The sequence below is a fragment of the Chiloscyllium plagiosum genome, unplaced genomic scaffold (assembly GCF_037043375.1).
Source record: "Chiloscyllium plagiosum isolate Xiang-an unplaced genomic scaffold, Cpla_swu_hap1 HiC_scaffold_5, whole genome shotgun sequence".
NCBI classification, from domain to species: domain Eukaryota; kingdom Metazoa; phylum Chordata; class Chondrichthyes; order Orectolobiformes; family Hemiscylliidae; genus Chiloscyllium; species Chiloscyllium plagiosum.
In genome coordinates, this window is record NW_028270143.1 from 125,047,889 (window position 1) to 125,067,408 (window position 19,520).

The 19,520-nt window shown below is 41.4% G+C and overlaps 1 protein-coding gene across 4 annotated transcripts in view; it reads right to left on the minus strand.

The window, feature by feature from the left end:
* ctdspla (CTD (carboxy-terminal domain, RNA polymerase II, polypeptide A) small phosphatase-like a) overlaps positions 1–19,520 on the minus strand; it is a 270,808-nt gene that overhangs the window by 38,663 nt on the left and 212,625 nt on the right. For all 4 annotated transcript variants that reach the window (XR_006311761.2, XR_006311762.2, XM_043690860.2 and 1 more), the window contains 2 exons: positions 18,963–19,019; positions 6,303–6,395 (listed from right to left, as the gene is read on the minus strand). Coding sequence is in view for 2 of the 4 variants with exons in the window: in XM_043690860.2 (XP_043546795.1) it covers positions 6,303–6,395; positions 18,963–19,019 (150 nt within the window). In the remaining 2 variants the exon portion in view is untranslated. The remainder of the gene's footprint in view (positions 1–6,302; positions 6,396–18,962; positions 19,020–19,520) is intronic.

Below are 19,520 nucleotides of genomic sequence, written 5' to 3' on the forward strand. Positions count from 1 at the left end.
CAGGTATTTTATAAGTGACTTTTGTTTTGCTGGTTGCTGGTACAGGGTCCTTTAGGTTCATCAAAAGCTGTTTCAGTGTGTTGGTAGGTTTGTGGGCTACCATGATGCCAAAGGGCCGGAGTAGTCTGGTCATCATCTCCGAGATGTCTTTGATGCATGGTAGCATGGCTAGAGTTTCTGGGCATGTTGTGTCTACTTATTTGGATTTGTTGTTTAATAAATTGGCAGACTGTGTTTATTGGTACCCTTTGTTCTTAAATAAGCCGTATACGTATTTTTCCTGTGTGCTGCAGTGTGTTGTGGTCAGTTTAAATAATGTACTGATTCAATTCTGTTTGTGCGTGTTGGGATGATTGTTCCTGTAGTTGAGTCTGTGTGTGTGTTACAGATGCTGGTCTGCAGTTCTCCATTAACTGTTCATTCCACAGTGACATCTAAGAAGGGGAGTCTGTTGTTGTTCTCTTCCTGTCTGGTGAAATGTATGACAGTAAGGATACTGTTGATGATATTGTAGGTTTCATCTAATTTGTTCGGTTTCTTGATGACAAAGGTGTCATCCATGTAGCGGACCCAAGTTTGGGTTGGAGCGTGGGTACGGCTGTTCGTTCGAGTTTCTGCATCACTGCTTCTGCTAAGAATCCGGATATTGGTGAACTTGTGTGTTCCATTGATTAGTTTGTAGGTCTTATCGTAGAAGGTGAAATGGATAGTGAAGCACAGGTCTACTAGTTTGAGGATGTTGGCCTTGCTGTTGAAATTGGTGCTGTCTGGTGTTTGTGTCCTTGGTTCGTCTAGGACCCCATTTATCAACCTCTGAGAAAAAGAACCAGAAATGATATCACCCACCTTAATAGTCCAAGACACAAATAGAAAAAAGAGAGAACACTAGTGCTTCACCGGAGGCTCACTGGTGATCTTACCTAGCATGGTGATGAAACATCTTAAAACAAACCTTCCAGCTCAGCGAGCAAACTTACAACCTGAACCTCAACTTGATCTACAAATCTTCTCAAAAATTGCAAACACATCCAATATCCTGCTCAGTTTTTCCTCACTTTCTGAAATAAATGGGACCAGTGAGAAGAAAACATTTCAGCATAACTGGAATCTAAGCTCAATTTAGTACCATGTTATAGCTGGCTTATTTCCTACTGATGCCCACTACTCCACAGCCCCCTTAAATGTGTCTAAGACTCTTCCCAATGCTAGTTAACAGATGGGTTGAAAATAAGGTGAGCTGCGTAATGTCAATAAAAATGTAACAAAGTTGGGGAGGGCAGGGAATATGAAGTACATCAGAAATAGGAGTAGACTATACAGACCCTTGATCCTACTTCACCATTAAATATAACTTTGGCTGATCTTCTATGTTAACTCAATTTCCTCACCTGCTCCATATATCCATTCATCCCCCGAGATATCAAAATTTTTCGATCTCTGCCGTGAATATATTCAATGATGGAACATCCACCATCTTCTGGCATGCACAACTAAATGAATAAAGTTCTAGTCACAGCCTGAAATGATCAATCGCTTATTCTGAGGTGAGAGCTATGTTCCAGATTTCCCAACCACTATTTACCACAGGAAGCCGCTTGTGGTCAGGTGGCCAACAACAGAAATGGTGGCAAGACTGGATAAGAGCTACAATTAAGCATGTTGGATATTTTGGTCAAATTTTTTAAACTCTGACCCCAGTTAAAACTGCAGCCAGGACATGTTGTGACTTGCAGTTTCCCATGTTGACCAAATAAGTGTTATGGGGTCTCTATATGGCTTTTGGAATGTGGCCGTTCAGGACTTCGTGCAAACATTTGGGAATTGTTTACCAGTAAATTCCATTGGCTGGGACTGAACAATGTGATCAGGCTTTGATCACTTCATTGGCTAAGTGCCAGACATCTTTCTGGAAATGGAGCACATTTTCAGATAAATTAACAGAACAAAGGAATTTTCTCAGCTGACGTCTTAACAGAGCACATTTGAAACATGTATGCTGTGAAATCATTTTCAGAGAAAGACAAAGAACCATGAGGCTTGATCTACACAGAGTACAAAATTGGCCACTTCAAACTTTTTAATCCACATTTAGCCTCAAGATAAAGTTACGTGAGTTCAAGTTGAAGTAAAAAGTAAATGTTACAATGAATGCACATTTTATATTAAATACTAGCACTGAAGAGATTAATTAAGAAAGGGTTTAAAACATAGAATAGTACAGCACAGTACAGGCCCTTCAGCCCTCAATGTTGTGCCGGCCTATTATCCTACCCAAAGATGTGACTAACCCACATACCCTTCATTGCCCTATCTTCCATGTGCCTGTTCAAGAGTCACTTAAGTATCCCTAATGTATCTGACTCTACCACCACTGCTGGCAGTGCATTCCACACACCCACCACTCTCTGTATAAAGAACCAACCCCTGACATCTCCCCTAAACCTTCCTCCAATCACTTTAAAATGATGCCCTTTGTGATAACTACTTCTGCCCTGGGAAACGGTCTTTGGCCATGCACTCTAACTATTCCTCTCATCATCTAAGATGTCACCTCTCAGTCCGTGAACCGATCTCTGCGAACACCACTCGTCACCGAGCTCCAGGCTGAATACTTTCCATCTACCACCACCCTCTGTTTTCTATGGGCCAATCAATTCTGTATCCAGACAGCCAGATTTCCCTGTATTCCATGCCTCCTTACTTTCTGAATGAGCCTACCATGGGGAACCTTTTCAAATGCCCTGCTAAAATCCATGTTCACCACATCCACTACTCTATTTTCAAGATTGTGTTTTGTCACATCCTCAAAGAATTCAAGGCTTGTGAGGCATGAACTGCTCTTCACAAAGCCATGCTGACTATCTCTAATCAAAGTACAGTTTTCCAGTAAACATAAATCCTGCCTCTCAGAATCCTCTCAATATTTTATCCACCACTGACATAAGACTGATTTGTCTGTAATTCCCAGGATTATCCCTATTCCCTTTCTTGGAAAAAGGAATAACATGTGCCACACTCAAATCATCTGGCACTACTCCAGTGGACAATGAGGTCGCAAAGATTGTCGCCAAAGGCACAACAATCTCTTCCCTCACTTCCTGTAGTAACCATGAGTATATCCCGTCTGGGCCAGGGCATTTATCCATCCTTATGATTGTCAAAATTTTCAGCACATCCTCCTCCTTAACATCAACCTGTTTGAGCATATCAATCTGTTTCACGCTGTCTTCTGAAACATCAATGTTCCTCTCAGTAGTGAATACTGAAGCTAAGTATTCATCAGGACCTCCTCCGAGACTCCAGGCACAAGTTCCCTCCACTATCCCTGATCAGCCCTATTATCACTCCGGCCATCCTCTTGTTTCTCATGCAAGTGTAGAATGCCTTCGGGTTTCCTTAATCCTAGTTGCTAAAGCTTTTTCATGCCCCCTTCTAGCACTCCTAAGTCCATTCTTCAGTTCCTTCCTGGCTACCTTGTAACCCTCTAGTGCCCTGTCGGATCTTTGCTTCCTCAACCTTAAGACAGCTTCCTTCTTCCTCTTGCCTAGCTGTTTCACATTCCTTGTCACCCAAGGTTCTTTCACTCTACCATCCCTTCCTTGCCTCAGCAGGAACAAACCTGTCCAGCACTATCAGCAAGTGCTTCCTAAACAACCTCCACATTTCTATTGTGCATCTTCCTGAGAACATCTGTTCCCAATTTAGGTGCCCCAGTTCCTGCCTAATAGGATTATAATTCCTCCTCCCCCAATTAAATACTTTCTCATACCATCTGCTTCTATCCCTGACTTTAGCAAAGGTCAGGGAGTTGTGATCACAATCACCAAAATATTCTCCCATTGAGAGATCTGACACCTGGCATGGTTTGTTGCCAAGCACCAAATCCAATATGGTCTCCTCTCTCATTGCCCTATCTACATATTGAGTCAGGAATCCTTCCTGCACACACCTGACAAAAACTGCTCCATCCAAACTATTTGGACTAAAGAGGTTCCAATCAATATTCTGCGCCTCCCAGTCTGCTCCTCAGTGTTTCTGTTGCTACTCGGGAGCCTGTAAAAAACTCCTGATAAAGTGACTGCACCTTTCCTGTTTCTGATTTCCACTCATACTGACTCTGTAGACAAACCCTCCTCGATGACCTCCCTTTCTGCAGCTATGATACTATCCCTGATTAGCAATGCCGCTCCCCCACCTCTTTTACCTCCCTGCCTATTCCTTTTTCAAACATTTAAACCATGGAACATTTAACAACCGTTCCTGCCCCTGTGATATCCAAGTCTGTAATGGCCACAACCTCATAGTTCCAAGTACTGATCCATCCTTATTCCTGATACTTCTTGCATTAAAATATACACAATTCAACCCATCACACTGACTGCACCTTTGCCCTGTCAAGTGCGGATCCATCCTCACAGACTCTCTGCATGCTGTGTCTGGCTGTTCATTACCTACTCCATCCTCTCATCCATAGCTCCAGTTCCCAACCCCAACTAATCTCATTTAAACCCTCCCGAAGAGCTCTATCAAACCTCCTGGCCTCGATATTGGTACCCCTCCAGTTCAGGTGTAACTTGTCCTTCTTGTACAGGTCCCACCTTCTCCAGAATGTATCCTAATGAACCATATATCTGAAGCCCTCCCTCCTATACCAGCCCTGCAGCCACGTGTTAATCTGCACTCGCTGTCTGTTCTGGCTCACTTGTACCTGGCACCAGTAGCGATCCTGAGATTACTACTCTGCTCGTCCTGCCTTCTAGCTTCCAACCTAACTCCCTATATTCTCTTTTCAGATCCTCATCCTTTTACCTACCTATGTCAATGGTATCGATGTGCACTATGACTTCAGGCTGCTCTCCCTCCCCCTTTAGAATCCTGTAGACTCAGAGACATCCCTTACCCTGCTACTGGAAGGCAACATCTGTGAGTCTCGCTCGCAACCAAAGAATCTCCTGTCTGTTTCTCTCACAATTGAATCTCCTATCACTATTGCTCTCCTATTCTCCCCACTTCCCTTCTGAGCCACAGAGCCAGGTTCAGTGGCAGAAACCTGACCACTTGTTTAATTAAATTCTGAGTTGGCTTTTCGTCTTTTGTCTGTCACACAAGGGATGAATACCGTGGTAAAAGTTTTCAACACTTTTTCAGGCAACAGAATCTTGCATGTTTTAATGAGATCATCTTTCATTCTTCTGAACTCCAGAGTCCAGGCCAAATTTACTCAGCCTATCAGTGAACACCACTCATTCCAGGAACCAATTTAGTGAATCTGCATGGCAAATATGAGCCAGCCTATAGCACAAGATTGAAGCTTTACTTTGTGAAGGATAAGCAGGCAACCTCTTACATATTGGGAAACGAAAAATGATGACAATGACAGTAGTGCATTTTGCACACAGGATGTTATGGAAAAGAGTCTGGACATTCTGAGCAAATGGTTCCTGCTGCAGACTGTTCCCATCTCAATGCTGTCCATTGATAAGTCTACTCCTTATCAAATTTCCCTCGATTTACAACTATGATGTTCACCTCAATTACTCTTTTTGGCAGTGAGTTTCACATTTTACTCATACTCTGGGCAAAAGAAAACTTCCAAATTTTTCATTGGTTTTATTAGTGGCTCGTATTTATGCTCCGGTTTTGGACCATAGAACATAAGCTAGTGACAATTTTCTGCCATATCCACAAGCTCCAATATGCTGGGATGCAGTGGACAACCTTCACATGGCTCCACTGGTAAAATATTAGGACATTCTACTCTTGCACATCTAACATAATGTGTCAAAGGCAGCTCTGAATAAGTGCACATATTTAAAGCACAAGCAGGGGATGGGAAGCACAAATATTTCTCTCATTGCATGGGATTTGTAACTGCACACTACATTGTACTCCAGTAATTCTAGAAAATGTAACCACTGGATGGGGCTAGGAAAACTAATTATATGGGCATAATCAGATACTTGCTAAAAACAAAAACATCCACTACTTCTACAGCAGTCATGGCAACACATGCAAGATTCTTGAACAAGTCACATGGACCAAGTCAAGAACCCTGGTAAGCTGTATTGACATGCACAGGAGAAGGAACTTACCCATGCTATGGCCATCAGACAAGAGAGTGAGAAAAAAACAACACACGCACGAGGAGAACAGAAACAAATAAATGTTAAAACCGCAAAATATCTTCACAAATTCTTTTACAAAATGCATACATATGCTAACCAAGCTTTTGGTTTCTCTGATACTGGGTTATACAAATGCAAACAGATGCTCACAATATTTCTATATTGCTGTTTACTTACCTTGGCTAGACTGGCTGTAAAGAGAACACATTCAAAGAGTTGCCCCATTTTTTGCAAAAAGAGATCGACATGTGGTCTTTTCAATACATAAACCTGTGAATGCAAACAGTCAGCTCAATTATTCTACCTACTGCAAAAAACTGCAACAAATAAATTAGACATTCTTGCTAAACGTTCTTGCCTGCTTGCTTAAATGTTTCCTGAAATGGTGAAATACTGAAAAGCACAATGAAGCAGAGAAAGTGTGTATGGAATCAAAGAATCATACAGTACTGAAGAGGACCTTCAGCCATTGAGGCTACACTGACAAGAAAAACTACTCTAAATCTACACTAGTCTAACTTTCCAGCATTTGCCCCATAGCCTTAAATGATATAACACTTCAAGTGCTCACCTAAATACTTTTAAAGAGTGTGAAGTTCTCTCTCTACTATCCTCCAAGACAGTGCATTCCAAATGCCCGCCAGCCTCTGGGTGAAAAACATTTTCCTCATATCCCTTTGAAAGCACTTGCCTTAATATTAATGTCCACTGGTTGACAGATATCAGGATAATAACCCCAGTGAAGATGAAGCTGAGTAAAGTTCAGAGGAGCAGTAAGAAAGAAGCAAGGAAATGGCATGAGGTAGATTGACAATTGGCTGGAAGCTCTCTTATTAGCCTCTCTATAGTAAAAAGGTGGTAAAGAGTTTATTAAGGACCAAGAAAGGGATTTATACATTTTGGCAGAAGGCATAACTGAGATACTCAATTAATTTTGCATGGTTTGAGGTTGGAGTAGGTAGCGAACAGCCAGATACAGCGTGCAGAGTGTTTGTGAGGAGAGATAGGCACTTGACAGGGTAAAGGTGCGGTCAATGTGATGGGTTGAATTGTGTATATTTTAATGCAAGTAGTATCAGGATATCAGGAATAAGGATGGATGAACTTAGAGCATGGATCAGTACTTGGAACTATGAGGTTGTGGCCATTACAGACTTGGAAATCACAGGGGCAGGAATGGTTGTTGAATGTTCCATGGTTTAAATGTTTGAAAAGGAATAGGCAGAGAGGTAAAATGGGTGGGGGAGTGACATCGATTAGATTAGATGACTTACAGTCTGGAAACAGGCCCTTCGGCCCAACAAGTCCACACCGACCCTCTGAACAGCAACCGACCCTGATCCATTCCCCTACATTTACCCCTACACCTAACACTACGGGCAATTTAGCACGTCCAATTCACCTAACCTGCACATCTTTGGACTGTGGAAGGAAACCGGAGCACCCGGAGGAAACCCATGCAGACACAGGGAGAATGAGCAAACTCCACACAGACAGTTGCCTGAGGTGGGAATTGAACCTGGATCTCTAGCACTGTGAGGCAGCAGTGCTAACCACTGTGCCACCGTTCCGACTAATCAGGGATAGTATCACAGCTGCAGGAAAAGGAGGTCATCGAGGAGTCAGAATGGGTGGAAGTCAGAAACAGGAAAGGAGCAGTCACTTTATCAGGAGTTTTCTACAGGCCCCCGAATACCAACAGAAACAAGGAGCAGCAGATTGGGAATTGCAGAAGTAACAGGGTTGTTATCATGGGTGACTTTAACTTCCCGAATATTGACTGGAACGTCCTTAGTCCAAATAGTTTGGATGGAGCAGTTTTTGTCAGGTGTGGCCAGGAAGGGTTCCTGACTCAATATGTAGATAGGCTGACTAGAGGGAAGGCCATATTGGATTTGTTGCTTTACAACCAACCAGGCCAGGTTACAGATCTCTCAATGGGAGAGCATTTTGGGGATCGTGATCACAACTCCCTGACCTTTACTATAGTCACAGGGAGAGATAAGAGATGGCATGGTAAAGTATTTAATTGGGGGAGGGGGAATTACAATGCTATTAGGCAGGAAGTAGGGCCCCTAAATTGGGAACAGATGTTCTCAGGGAAATGCACAACAGAAATGTGGAGTTTGTTTAAGAAGCACCTGCTGATAGTGGATAAGTTTGTTTCACTGAGACAAGGCAGAGAAAATAGGGTGAATAACCTTGGGTGACAAGGGATGTTGAAAATCTAGTCAAGAGAAAGAAGTAAGCTGACTTAAGTTTGAGGCGGCAAGGATCAGACAGGGCTCTAGAGGATTACAAAGTAGCCAGGAAAGAACTGAAGAATGGACTTAGGAGAGCAAGAAGGAGGCTTGAAAAAGTAACGGGTAGAATGAAGGAAAACCCTAAGGCATTCTACACTTGCGTGAGGAACAGGAAGATGGCCAAAGAGTGGGCAGAGTTGATCAGGGATAGTGGAGGGAACTTGTGCCTGGAATTGGATGAGGTAGGGAGATCCTTAATGAATACTTTGCTTCAGTATTCACTACTGACAGGGATTTTGTGGTTTGTGAGGACAGCGTGAAACAGGCTGATATTCTCGAACACACTTCAAATATTGTGTGCAGTTCTGGTTGCCTCAATATAGGAAAGGATGTGGAAGCTTTAGAAAGGGTGCAGAGGAGATTTACCAGGATGCTGTCTGGACTGGAGGGCATGTCTTATGAAGAAAGGTTGAAGGAAGTAAGGTTTTTCTCATTGGAGTGAAGAAGGGCGAGAGGCATCTGGATAAAGTTGTACAAATTGATAAGAGGCATATATAGAGTGAATAGTCGGAGACTTCTTCCATGGGCAGAACTGTCTATCATGAGGGGCATAATTTTAAGGTAATTGGAGGAAGGTTCAGGGGAGATGTCAGAGGTAGGTTCTTTATACAGAGAGTGGTAGGTGCAAGGAATGCACTGCCAGCAGTGGTAGTAGAGTCAGATACATTAGGGGCATTTAAACAACTCTTGGATAAGCACATGGATGATAGTAAAATGAAGGGTACATAGGTTAGTCTGACCTTAAAGTAGGATGTAAGGTCGGCACAACATTGAGGGCCGAAGGGCCTGCACTGTGTTGTATTGTTCTATGTTCTACTAGTTTTGCAAGGAAGATGCTGCTACTAAAGCTACCATGAAAGCATCAGGGTAAAAGATCATTAAATGATTATTAAATGTTTATAAACTTTTATTTCGTTACAATTAAAATTTACTTCTCTACAATTAAATACACAGGCCCAATTAGTGAGAGCAGAACAGAAGAATCAAAATAATTAACATACTGTATGGTTAAAAATGGATAAACAGGAAATATTAGCAACATTGGATGTTGATAAATCATCAAGACTGGATTAGATGCATTTGAGCATGAGGCATTACATGAAATTTTAGAGGAACTGGCCATAATCTTAGAATCCTTCTTCAATATGGATGGATAGGGGTGTGAAATGATTGGAGTTTTGCAATGTTACCCCATTGTTCAAGAATGCATTCAAGGGTGGACCCAGCACTACAGGCCAGTCAGCTTAATGTCAATGATGTGAAAGCTTTTAGATATGATAATACAGCACAGAGTGAAGTCATTGGGCCAAATAAAGATTAAGGAAGGTTAGGACAGATTTGTCAAAGATAAACTTATTGATGAAGTGATGTGGTGTATATGGTCTTACAATCTTTAGATAAAGATAACAGGCTTGTCAGCAAATTTGAAGCCAGTAGAATAAGAAGAGCATGAATGAGTGAAAGGAAAAGTTGATATTTTTAGTTTAGACTGGAGGAAGATATATGCAGATAACAAAGTTCTCCAAGGGTTGGTTCTAATGAGAATGTGTACAGGGTATAAGCAGGCTGGGAAAGAGTTAAGTTCTGAGTTTTGTGAAACAACAAGTTCAGCTGAACATGACCCAGATCAGATAAGATAAAAGGGCTTTTGCCTGAAATGTCGATTTTCCTGCTTCTTGGATGCTGCCTGACCTGCTGTGCTTTTCCAGCACTACTCTAATCTTGACTCTGCAGTACCCACTTTCGTCCTCAGATCAGATAAGAACTTACAGTTAATGATAGGGTGCTGGAAGCAAGGGTAATGGGTTAACAAGGTGGAAAAGCAGTCATCACGTAGAACCATTTAATAATATTGGAAGCATTCAGTATGCAAAGTCAGCTAACAAGGGGAAAAGTGTCGGAAAAGTGTCCATTGTATGAATCCAGTTAACAAGGTTAAGAACATTCATTGTATAACAATAAATGGGTTTAGTCTCTGCTATTGCTACTCGTTGATTGTAATGGTCACCCAGTTAATATGTATGTTGCCTTATCTGGATGCTCCTCCCTGTAAAATGACTATATAGTTCATTGAGAAACTGTTGTCCGAGAGAAGACCGTGAACTAATGTCCCTGTGCACATGGGTGATCTTTCTCTCTCTCTCTCCATGGTCTGGAATAATGGAAGGCAAAACTACTGTGTCTGAGTGTTTTGCTTCGACTGAAGGGGGAACGGGATGACACTACATCCACTACTCTTCTTGATATTTATTAATAACCTAAGCTTGGGTGTACAGTCACAATTCCAAAATTCACAATTAACACAAATTTGGAAGTATTCACGCGCGGGGTAGTAACAGACTTCAGGGGTACACTGACAGCCTAATGGAATGGACAGATATATGACTGACGAAATTAAATATACAGAAGTGTGACGTGATACACTTTGGTAGGAAGAAGGGAGAGAAGAAATATAAGCTAAAGATTACAGTTCCACAGCAGAGGAACATTGTTTGTACACAGATCCTGACAGCTGACAGCTTGTTGAGAAAGCAGTTAATTGTCAAATACGATTTCAGGCATAAAGTGTAAAGCAAAGAAATTATAATAGATATTTTTAAGATAAAATTGTTACATCGAATCTCCAAATGTTAGGAGGGATGGCTGCTATGATGTAGCAGTATTCTGCCTCTTCCTTTTGTTATTGGGTTTGAATGGCAAATAATGAGTCATTAGTACTCCTTTCACTGATCACATATTTTGAACTCAAAGAAATAGCTGTGACTAGGAAAAGGAGAAACAATCCAATAACCAAATTAACATGCTCTTGAGCAATAACACAGAAAATTATCTTGGATTTTTTTCTTTCTTGGAAATTAATTTGAAGTATTTGCTGCTTGAGAGATGACATGCCCAGCTAAATGCCAAGAAAATAAGAGGGAAAACGGAGGTTAAAGCTGACATGGAAACATTACCACTCCCCCAACAGCATGGTGCACATTATCAATAAACAGAGGGAGGGTAATCATGTTCCAAACTTTGGTGAGAAAGAATTTTGTTGTAACCTCAGGATGCTTTATAGCACTTTATAGTCATAGTGACTTTGAACTGTAGTCACTGCTGTAATGTAGGAAACTTATATACAAGATCCCACAAACAGCAATAAGATAATGACTTAATAACCTATTTTAGTGATGTTTGTAATTTAGGTACAGATAGCTCTATGCATAGCAGACATTTAGCAGTAATCTACGTTACAGAATTTGGAAATTTCTAGTAAAGGTATTTTTCTCCCATTTGCAAATGCCTTGCAAGTACCTTGTAAGGAAAGAAAAAATAGCTTTTAAAATATCAATTTACTTCACACTATTAAGTTGTGCTTTATGCAGTCAATGATGTTCCTTTATCTTCAAATACAGCATTCTGTGTACTGTGACTGTATCCTAGTGCAAGTAATCAAGAATAGGCCAACCATAAGCTACACAGCCTATCCTGGATTACTTGAACCAGGTCCCAGTCTAGTCACATGTTCTTTGATGGAAGACAATGTCCAGCGCTGATTGCCCCAGAATTCCGAACATCACAGCCATCATACATTATTAAACACGCACAGACAGATCTGCAAAAATAGCTGGAGTACTGGAGCTAAGCTGATCCAGGATAATATCAGTAAGCAATCTTCAGACTAAAGGTAAATAAACTTGGAACTGTCTTCTTCAAAAAGCTGTTGAGGCTGGAGGTCAACTAAAAACTTTAAAACTGATGAAGTTTTGCTCAGCAAAAAATCAGTTATGGAATACCTGATGGAAGTGCATGTGAAAAACATCAGGTGAATAGGGCACTAAGCTCAGTTGCTATTACTGCATTCCTGGCTGACAAAGGATGGTGAACCCTAAGCCAGTGGCTACTGTCCATCAAAATTCCAATTAATAGCAACTTATTCTCAATGAGAAAGGAGGCTTTAAACAGTTAAAGCTCAAAGACAATGGTGACACTTTTGAATGAAGTGACAGGACAGAGCAACTTGGAGAGGAGTTTTAGAGGGCACTGGCATTGTGACTGAAAGACAGACCTCTGATGGCAACATAAGGAAAGCAAGCCACAAACAACGAACAGGTCTCAGGCAAGCAAGGTCACAGACTCAGACACCTGACATCATCCAAGTCAGACGGCTTTGCAGTTCAGGCTTTAAGATATTTTGTCCTTGTGTTACGAGTTTAACAATGAGCTGAAATCCATGATATTAGAGACTTGCTATATGTAAAGAACCCAAGTAACATCCTTCTTTAAGCATGCTCAATCCATGTTAGCTTCACCTGATGAAGGAGCAGTGCTCCAAAAGCTTTTGATTTCAAATAAACCTGTTGGACCACAACCTGGTGTGGTGTGACTTCTATTCGTGTTAGCTTAAACACTCAGATCTGCTCCTAAGAATTTCGTAATACCTAAGAATAAGGAAACCTTTCCTCCTGTCCACAAAAAAAAGTTATATGAATTGAACTCCATCTGCAATTGTTAGTCGATCAATTGCTTTATTAAAAGGACCTGGACAATGTGCGTCAATTCCCAATTGAAGTGGCTCCATGAAATCCTAGTCGAGTCCCCCTGAGCTGACAATTATTGTGAATTATGCAGAAACCGTGCATCAGGAAAAACATATCTTGTGCATGATGCTGAAATAAGTGCAAGCCTTTTACATAATTTGTACAGCATAAATCAATCTGGTGATAAACAATCTGATTTCTGTTTCAAACAGAAATATTCTAGAGAGAATTTTACGAAATACATATACATAAAAGAGAAATAATTGTGTATGGGATAAGATGACAGATTGTGAAAGGTACATTTAGGACAGATATATTCAAAATACAGCTGGAGCAGAGGACGGTCGTGGTAAATGTATTCAGCAAACTAGAGACTAACTGGATTCTGTAATAGGTTAGTAGCAAGGTGACATTTAAGCTGAAAGATCTTGTCATCCGAAAATCAGGTGAATTGTTGAGCATGATGGAATGGGATATTTTGTTAAACACCATCATCATCATGTCTCCTTATGAAAAGCATAGCACAGATCAGATCCACATTGAAAAAAACTGGATGAGAATATGCCAGGGAGAAGGTATTTTTTACCAACCAATTTTCATCAACTTATGGAACGTATTATCAGCTTTTCTTTCTTTTTAGCATATTTCAGCCATCACATTGTCTGCCTAATTGTCACTCTCCCTGTCTCGACTCTATTTCCACCTATCCACACTCCTTCTCCAATCCCCTCACCACCCTACCTCAACCCTGTCTTCACCATGTATACCACCTTTTCCTTGCTATTATCAGCTCTTAAGAAGGGTTACTGGATTCTAAGTGTCAACTCTGCTTTCTCACTGCAGAAGCTGCCAGATATGCTGAGTTTCTCCAGCAATTTAAGTTTTTGTTTCAGATTCCCAGCATCCTCAGTTCTTTGTTTTATTATAAATATTTATTATGTTTACCATAATTGGACAGCTTGCAAATGAGTGAGATGAACAAAGTTTACACAAATTTGTACTTAGGTTTGCCTGCAGATCTTTTGAGTTGATTAGGATAAGGACCTTTGCAGACAGCAGAGGACATGCATCCAGTGGTCTGGGCTACAAATCAAATCCAGTCCACAAGTAGAAGTACTGCATTATGCTGACTTCTGGTTTCGACAGCGTACACAGCAGAGTCGTAAACTTTGCAAATGTGGCTTGGTCCAGCAAACATTTTGTACTGCATTTTTAGTCACAGATTAAACTTTACTTCTTATTTTACAAATAGAATATGATTATTCTAAAAATACTTCAGGGCCCTCGTAGCTACAGGATTGCAATGGAGCAAACTTACTGTATATTTGATCCTCTGACAATATTATGGCTCAGCTGCAGCCATATTCCAGATGTAGTTTAGTACAAAAATTTACAATATGTATGTTGAATGAAGGAACTAAGGACAAAGCAGTCCATTTGATTGGAATAACATCCCGAGCATCCATTTTCTTCACCACTGATGCTCAGCAGCAGCAGCAGTGTGTACTATCTACAAGAGGCACTGCAGAAACTCACCAAAGATCTGAAGACAGCACTTTCCATCCAGAAGGACAAGGACAGCAGACAGACAGGAACACCACCAGCTACAAGTTCCTCTTCAAGCCACTCACCATCCTGACTTGATGTGGAGATGCTTGTGTTGGACAGGGGTGACACCAGGTTATAAAGTCATCTGATGAAGGAGCAGTGCTTCAAAAGCTTGTGATTTCAAATAAACCTGTTGGACTATAACCTGGTGTTGTGTGAATTCTGACTTGGAAATATATTGCGTACCTTCAGTGTTGCTGGATTGATTGATTGATTTATTGTCTTGTGTACTGAAGTACAGTGAAAAGCTTTGTTTATGAGCATGACAGGCAGATCACAGCAAACAAGGATGCACAGATCAAAAAGACATGGAGACATACAGATTACATTGCACAGCATGTGCACTAGGAGAGATTAACATTATTTGAGGCCAGATAGTCCATTCATCAATCTAATAACGGCCAGGAAGAAGCTGTTCCTGAACCTGCTGGTGCGTGTTCAGACTTTTGTATCTATGGAAGAGGCTGGAAGAGAGCATTACTGTGGTGAGAAAGATCTTTGATGATGTTGGCAGCCTTTCCGTGGCTGCGAGCCTTGTAAATGGAGTCAACAGATGGAAGGTTGGCTTCCGTGATGGTCTGGGCTGTGCACATCACCTTCTGTAGTTTCTTACGGTCCTGGGCAGAGCAGTTGATGTACCAGGCCATTATGTACCCAAATAGTATGCTTTCAATGGGGCATCCATGGTGACGGTCTTTATGGACATGCCGAATTTCCTGAGCCGCCCGAGGAAGGAGAGGGGCTGCGCCTTCTTGACCGTTGCATTTATGTGAGAAGTTCAGGACAAGTTGTCGGTTATTGTCACTCTGAGAAACGTGACACTCTCCATCCTCTCAACCTCCGCTCCGTTGATGTAGATGGGGGGGTTTTCTTTCTGAAGTCAATGATCTTTTCTTTAGTTTTCTGACATTGAGAGAGAGGTTGTTCTCGTTGCACAATATCACCAAACCCTCTATCTCCCTTTTGCATTTTGATATCTGTCCTATTACGGTGGTGTCGTCAGTGAACTTGTAGATGGCATTTGTTTGGAATTTGGCAACACAGTCATGGGTGTACAGGGAATACAGTAGGGTACTCAGGACGCATCCTTGGGGGGGGGAGGCTCCAGTGTTGAGTGTTATTGTGGAGGAGGTGCAATTACCTATCTTCACTGATTGTGGTCTATCTATAGCACATGGCCTGAAGTAGTTCAAGAAAGCAGCTCATTGCATCTTCTCAAGGAGAAGTAGGGACGGGACAAATGCCAGGCCAGCCAGCGACCACCACGTCCCACAAGTGAATTTAAAAAGGGAAATAATAATGAGACTGTTAAAAGGATGAAAGCAAATTATTTGCTTTCTTTCTGCCTCAATACTGCCCATTGCAATTTTTAATTAAACTTCCAGGTATACTTGTTCAGGGCGGTAGGTCTTGTCCCACAAGCGAATAAGAGTTAGTCAGGAAAGACCTAAAGGAAGAGCTAAGAAGAGCAGGAAGTGATATGAGAAGTCATTATCAGATAGGATCAAGGAAAACCCTAAAGCTTTCTATAGGTATATCAGGAATAAATGAATAACTAGATTAAGATTAGGGCCAATCAAGGACAGTAATGGGAAGTTGTGTATGGAGTCATTGTCATGGAGAATACGGAGATACAGGCTACTAGACTAGATGGGATTAAGGTGCATAAGGAGGGGGTGTTAGCAATTCTGGAAAGTGTGAAAATAGCTAAATCCCCTGGGCCGGAGGGGATTTATCCTCTGATTCTCTGGGAAGCTAGGGAGGAGATTTCAAAGCCGTTAGCTTTGATCTTTATGTTGTCATTGTCTACAGGAATGGTGCCAGAAGACTGGAGGATAGCAAATGTTGTCCCCTTGTTCAAGACGGGGAGTAAAGACAACCCTGGTAATTAAATACCAGTGAGCCTTACTTTGGTCGTGGGTGAAGTGTTGGAAATGGTTACGATAGGATTTATAATCATCTAGAAAGGAATAAGTTGATTAGGGATAGTCAACATGGTTTTGTGAAGGGTAGGTGCTACCTCACAAACCTTATTGAGTTCTTTGAGGAGGTGACCAAACAGGTGGATGAGGGTAAAGTGGTTTTTTGGTGTATATGAATTTCAGTAAGGCGTTTGATAAGGTTTCCCACGGTATGCTATTGCACAAAATACACAGGCATGGGATTGAGGGTGATTTAGCGGTTTGGATCAGAAATTGGCTAGCTGAAAGAAGACAGAGGGTGGTGGCTGATGGGAAATGTTCATCCTGGAGTTCAGTTACTAGTGGTATACCACAAGGATCCGTTTTGGGGCCACTGCTCTTTGTCATTTTTATAAATGACGTGGAAGAGGACATAGAAGGATGTGTTAGTAAATTTGTGGATGACACTAAGGTTGGTGGAGTTGTGGATAGTGCCGAAGGATGTTGCAGGTTACAGAGGGACATAGATAAGCTGCAGAGCTGGGCTCAGAGATAACAAATGGAGTTTAATGCTGCAAAGTGAGAGGTGATTCACTTTGGAAGGAGCAACAAGAATAAAGAGTACTGAGCTAATGGTAAGATTCTTGGTAGTGTAGATGAGCAGAGAGATTTCGGTGTCCACGTGCATATATCCCTGAAAGTTACCACCCAGGTTGATAGGGTTATTAAGAAGGTACACTGTGTGTTAGCTTTTATTGGTAGAGGGATTGAGTTTCTGAGCCATGAGGTCATGTGTAGCTGTACGAAGATTTGGTGCAGCCAGAGTATTGCATATAGTTCTGGTCACAACATTATAGGAAGAATGTGGAAGCTTTGGAAAGGGTTCAGAGGAGATTTAGTGGGAAGTTGCCTGGTATGGAGGGAAGGTCTTAGGAGGAAAGGCTGAAGGATGTGAGGCTGCTTTCGTTCGAGAGAAGGGTAAGAAGTGACTTAACTGAGACATATAAAGTAATCAGAGGGTTAGATAGGGTGGACAGTGAGAGCCTTTTTTGTCGGATAGTGATGGCTAGCACGAGGGGACATAGCTTTAAATCAAGGGGTGATAGATATCGGACAGATGTCAGAGGTAGGTTATTTACTCACGAGAGTAGTAAGGGCATGGAATGCCCTGCCTGCAACAAGAGTAGACTCATCAACTTTAAGGGCATCTTTTGGATAGACATATGGATGAAAATGGAATAGTGTAGGCTAGATGGGCTTCAGATGGGTTCCACACGTCAGCACAACATATAGAGCCACAGCCTGTACTGTCCTGTAATGTTCTATGTTCTATAAGAGTACTTACAAACTTCCAGTAATATAACAGGAGCCTTGGTGCACTATACCATGACTACAACCCCTTCTTCCAGCTCCATCACATCATCCATCACCAGCCATGCTTCAACTCATCTTTTCCTGAAACTCTCATTCAAGCCTTTATTACTTCCAAATGAAACAACTCCAAAGCAATCCAGGCCAACTTCCTTTCTTTTATCTTCCTTAAAACAGAACTTATACAAAAAACTGCTGCCCCATAATTCATTTTAAATTTTCATCCTCACTTTCAACTGCTTCCATGGCCTCTCAATTCCTACCTCTAATTTTGTTCAGTCCTATGATCATCAAATAATTCTGGCATTCACCCTTAACTGCACCTCCCAGATTTCAGTCATTCCCCAGTGACAGCCCTGGCTTCAGCTGCTCAGGTTTTAAGTTCTGGCATATTCTCACCCAGTGTATCTCTCCTTGTTTCAAACATTGTATAAAAATTTAACTCTTTGACCAACCTGACCCATCATCGCATTATATCAATGTGGAGTTTTGTCTTCTGGTGCTTTTGGGAAACTCCTTGGGATATCTCACTATACTAAAGGCACTATGTAAATGAGTTGTTGATCTGATCTAACTAGTTAACCAAAGAAACGTATGCTGGCCTGAGCTGTGAATCATGTGCATGGTTTGAGTGTCTAATCACAGTGCAATTGCCATGTTTGCAGTAGTGGTGTGATGCTTGGTAGTGGCGAGAGAAAGAGAGTGGTGAGAGAACCTTCCAAGCAATCCTCATAACTCCAGTGACCTTAGATGTCTGCTGTGCGGCATCAGATCTCTGATTTCTTGCACAATTCTGTCATTTCTGCACAATTACTAAGCAATCCCCATTTTAATCTAAACTAATTGCACAAACAGCTGTTGCAACCAGTAATTACCAACTCCATCCTTCACCCTTTACTTAGTCACTTCACTTCACGGGTTTTTCTATTTCCATATCTCACCCCTCTGTACCCCCTTCAATTCTTTCGTTACTCATGATTCTTCAATGCGACTTCCACATCATTGATCTTATGTGAACAGCTTGATTTCTGAACGTGATGACCAGCTTAACCAAACACGAGCCCTGGTCCCTCTGACATTTGATCCCTTTGCACGAACAAGGATAACACTGTTTACAATAGGATTTCTTACCTGGTGAACAGTCCCATCTATCTCAACAGGAACAATGAAATCAGCATTGTTAATAGGCTGTAAATAAACAGAAGGCAGTCAATATACAGCATGATTAAATGTGCAAATTCTAATTCTGTTAGCACAGTTTAACTGCAAACATATAATTTAAACTGTGTGTAGTGGACTTTTATTTCTATTAATTTCACAGAGATGATTTGAACCTGAGAAACAAAATGTTACAGCATCAATGATTATTTCTAATCTAAATTTCTGCACACAAAATTATAAAGTTAGGGCATTTTGTTGAATGTGTTCTAATTCATTCACTGTGCATCCTTCGTGCCTGTAATTCAACTGGCAACAGAAAACTAAATTGAAGTTAACCATTTTCTCCAGATCAAGCTATTATCATGCATCCCATGGTACTATGTGGTTATGCCTGTGTCTGCTGCAGATACTGGTTTGTACTGAGCTACAGCGTCAAAGTCCTTTCCCTCCTATAAGATCCATGGTTGAGCAGCGAGTCCAGTAGATGAGCGTTCAACAGCAGGAGGTTTGAAGCTTAACCACATTTTC